The following is a 4,484-nucleotide window of genomic DNA, read 5'->3' on the forward strand; positions in this document are numbered from 1 at the left end:
GGGCGGGAGACAACAAAGATAGTACAGGCAGCATGCAAGGAGCCAGAGTCACATGACCACAGGCTGAACAGTCACTTCACTAAGTCAACTATAAAGTCCACTGCATAGTCCCTGCCTTATGTAATGATTGATTGGTTAGCCGGTTAGGGCATACATTCAGAAACAGCTTAAATCTCTCAAAAAAGTGCTGCTAAAATTGTGAAAAAAGTGCTATTTTCACAATATGCTCTATTCACATCTCAACAGATTGTAGGTATTTAACAGGTGATGTCCATCACAAAAAACTACTGAACAGCAGTAAACATTTTTGATCCAGTTTTATCGAAACAGTCGTTGCCACGAGCTACGTATTTTTGATAGCTTTAGGCCATACATCACAGGGTTGAACAGTGGCTGACATGTTATGTAATACAGTGACAAAAATATCTTGACGGCATGAGGCACGCTGCTCATGTTGAACCTGCTCTGCAATACCTCAAAGCAAACGCCAAACGAGAAATTAATCAGAGAGGCCAGGTGAGGTGTGCATGTGCTGATCGCTTTCTGTCGGGTCTGTTTAGATCCAGAGAAACAAACCTTGAGGATTCTCAGATACGTGTAGAGAACTATACCAAATGGAACAAAAACAATAAGAGCAGTGGAAATGAGTCCATAAATGTTATTAACTGTAGTATCAGAGCAAGCCAGTTTAACTATAGAGTAGTTATCACAGTATATTTTATTAATGACATTTCCACAGAGCTGCAGAGAGAAACTCAAAGATGTTGTAATAACAACGATCAGAAAGGCAGTAATCCAGGCTACGGCAATAAGAACCGCAACTTTCTTCATGGTCATCAGGGATTGATACTGCAGAGGATGACAGATAGCTAGGTACCTGTCATAAGACATGACGGCTAGATTACAAAACTCCACGCCAACATATGTGTAAAGACAAAAGATCTGCATAAAACAGAGTGGAACAGCAACAGTGTGAGTGTCAGACAGCATGTGACCCAGCAGGAAAGGAAACAATGATGAACTGCCATACAGTTGATTCAAAAAAAGGCTACAGACAAACATGTACATAGGTTCATGTAAGCTCCTGTTCACACAGATCAGCACAATCAGAAGCACATTAGAACCAATGATCAGAACATACAGAAACAGCACAAACATAAATAAAATGTATCTCAGCTGTTTGATATCGAAATATGCATCAAGCGTAAAAAATGAAAAATGTGTAAAGTTCGTCATGGTGCTCCTCATGCTTCATAGAAATGTAATATGTGTTTAGAAAAGCTTAGATCAAAGATCTAGATGTGCCTTTCTTTTTTAAAAAACATTACCTTTCGAATGTGAATGTCAATATACATCACTGTTAAGTAAAAAAATGAACAACGTGAAGTAAAAATCTTATAACATTAGTTTATCAACACAATGAGCTCCTTTGAACTGAGCTTTAAACCTTCCACCGATGCTTTTAAAGGTTTTAATGACCCCGTCCTTGACAACAGGCTGATGTCATCCTCAAATAGATGTTTCTGTTTCTAATCACCATGATAATAAACGGAGAAACTAACAAACATCACAATTAGGAAGAGCAGAAAAAAAACAGTTGTGAATGTGAAACTGTAACAATTTGCAATTGTGCAAAATCTAGTAGCTCAAGAGATGTTTATTTTGTAGGCTTGTGGTCTTCAATTCCAGCCTTCGAGGTCTGGTGTCCTGCTCCTTTAGATTAGCCTCTGCTCCCACACGTCTAAATCTAATGAATGGCTTACCTCCTCAGTATGGTGTAATTTGAAGTGTGTTAAAAACACATCTAAAATTTGAAGAACATTGAACCTCAATGACATGAATCAAACACCCTGGTTCTGGGCTCTCTCTCAGAACTACAGGTAGAGCACCTTGAGCAATATGCCATTTGCACCAATCCACTCAGCTAACACCTTTAAAGCATATTTATAAAAAAAAATAACATACTTTTCTATTGAAATGTTTTCACTGAAAGCATAATAAATAACAATAATTAAACTCTATTAATCTCACATTGGAGAAATTTACCTCTGCATTTTAACCCATCCACTTGGGGAGCAGTGGGCTGCCATCGTGGGGCGCCTGGGGAGCAGTGAGGGGTTAAGGGTGTTACTCAGACACCCAAAGTGGCACTGGTGTGAGAGTGGGGTTCAAGCTCAGAACCTCAGGATTCCAAGCTCTATGCCCTAACAACTAGGCCGCTGCTCCCCTCCAAACGCAAGGCTTATAAAACAAAGTAAAATAAAGCAGGGCTTGTTTGTAGTGTTGCGCCAATGCCGATACCTGGTTGTGCAGTTTTGGCCGATACCGATACCTTACAGGTACCATCTGTTTTGAATTGATGTGTGTGTGTATATATATGAAGAACTGCATACTACTTGGATGTTAAATAATTACCTTCATGGTTTTGTCAAGCTGCTGCCTACCTTTGTGAAGCAGGAAAAAGACACAAAATGAATCCAGAAGAACTTTTTATTGCCAACCTGGAATGGGAGACAATAGTTGAATAGACTTTTGACTCTCAAAATGGTATCGGTGCCTTATTTGTTGGTACTCGCCGAAACCACCAATTTAGTGCAGTATAGGGGCACTGTCCGATACTGGGATCGGTGCAACACTAATTGGTTGTATAAAAAAAACTAATGATGCATACTTAAGAATAAAGCTGTTTCTGATGTGTGCATCTCTAGTGTAGTTTTTATTAAAACGTTCTCTTTCTTAATTAAATAAAGAAACCAAAGTCAGGTAAAGTAGCAAGAAATATAACCCGTAAAAAAGAAGAGGAAGCTATATTTCATAATATATTACTTAAGTACAGTCTAGTGAAAATACTTTTAAAAGTATTTTTTTGTTTCTTTTATTAAAAAAAAACAAAATTTTCAAAGTTAACGTAACTATGGATACCCTCCTCTGATTAAAGTACAGAAACAGCTGCCATGTTGGTGCACTGCAGATTATCGAAGAGGAAGTACGTTGTTTTAGTTATAAAACTCTGATGTAGTTGATGAGAAGATGGATCACGAGGAGTGTTGCAGTGGGCGTCTCTGTGTTTGGACTTTTAAAGGGAAGCCGATCTAAGCTAGATTAGTAACTCGAGTCCTGAGGTCCTGTTGCAGTTTGGTTTTTCCCTGCTTCATTTTCTCATTGTGCTTTCTTTAAGTTCACACCATATTTGGTTTATTTTTTCTAATCTTACGCAAAATTTGCCTTTTTCTAAAATTGTCAGCATGTAACTTTTGCCTGTAATCAGTTCCTTGAACCAGTCATCTATATGTTACAAACAAAATTAAGAATGACAAGGAATTCCTCCCAGGTTTTATATTTTACTCTTAGTGCATATGTGGAGACTGGTTCTTTGAAATACTTCTCTTTCATCATCGTCCTGTTTCTGTATGTTCTGATCGTTGGTTCTAATATTCTATTAATTATTGTTATCTGTGTCAACAGGAGCTTACATGAACCGATGTACATCTTTCTGTGCAGCCTGTTTGTCAATGAACTGTACGGCAGCTCAGGCTTGTTTCCCTTCATGCTGCTTCAGATCCTCTCTGATGTTCACATTATTTCGGCTCCACATTGTTTCCTGCAGATATTCTGTATTTTTACTTATGGAAGTGTAGAGTTCAGTAACTTAGCTGTCATGTCTTATGACAGATATGTTGCTATCTGCCGTCCTCTGCAGTATAACTCACTGATGACTCCTAACAGGATAATCTTTCTCTTATCAATCACATGGTTGCAGTCTTTTTTCTTTGTTGGTGTCACCATACTACTGAGCTCCTCTCTGCAGCTCTGTGGATATGTTATAAATAAGATTTATTGTGACAATCACTCCATCATAAAACTATCCTGTAATGACGCCACGGTTAATAACATCTATGAATTTGTTATGCTTATTCTGGCAGTCTTTGTTCCTTTGTCTGTGATTCTCTACACCTACATGAGGATCTTTAAGGTGTGTTTTTCTGGGTCCAAACAGACCCGGCAGAAAGCTGTCAGTACCTGCACTCCTCACCTCAGTTCGATTATCAACTTCTCTTTTGGTGTTTGCTTTGAAATTATACAGAGCAGATTTAACAGGAATCAAATTTCTGGAATACTAAGAACAATATTTCCACTGTATTATCTCACCAGCCAGCCACTCCTTAATCCGTTTCTGTATGGCCTGAATCTGTCTAAAATACGCTTCCTATGTAAGAAGTTTGTTCTCAGAAAAGTTTAGCCTCTTTTTCAACTTTTAAAATATTTAAAGCAATCTTTTGATCTCCACTGGACTCTGAGAAGAAGCACCAACCATCTAAACTCACACGTTATCATGCGGAGCAGCAGATGTAATCAAAACATTTCCTAGATGCCTTCATGCTTTGATGTGTATGTAGTTGAAAATAAAAATGCAATTACTTTACAAAATAAATGTTTGAATATGAGCAGTATGTACACAAATACATCACCAGCTCTCAGACTGA

At 38.1% G+C, this 4,484-nt stretch overlaps 2 protein-coding genes across 2 annotated transcripts; one reads left to right on the forward strand and one right to left on the reverse strand.

Moving 5' to 3' along the window:
* Positions 1–318: 318 nt before the first annotated feature.
* LOC107091828 (olfactory receptor 10A3-like) lies at positions 319–1,236 on the reverse strand. Its single transcript, XM_015385995.1, has one exon. The coding sequence runs from the start codon at positions 1,234–1,236 to the stop codon at positions 319–321; it is 918 nt and encodes a 305-aa protein (XP_015241481.1).
* Positions 1,237–3,310: 2,074 nt separating this feature from the next.
* Positions 3,311–4,240, forward strand: LOC107091829 (olfactory receptor 11A1-like). The gene has a single exon (XM_015385996.1). It carries the CDS (start codon positions 3,311–3,313, stop codon positions 4,238–4,240), a length of 930 nt encoding a protein of 309 aa, XP_015241482.1.
* Positions 4,241–4,484: the final 244 nt, after the last annotated feature.

The sequence above is a fragment of the Cyprinodon variegatus genome, unplaced genomic scaffold, assembly GCF_000732505.1.
Source record: "Cyprinodon variegatus isolate N-32 unplaced genomic scaffold, C_variegatus-1.0 Scaffold354, whole genome shotgun sequence".
NCBI classification, from domain to species: domain Eukaryota; kingdom Metazoa; phylum Chordata; class Actinopteri; order Cyprinodontiformes; family Cyprinodontidae; genus Cyprinodon; species Cyprinodon variegatus.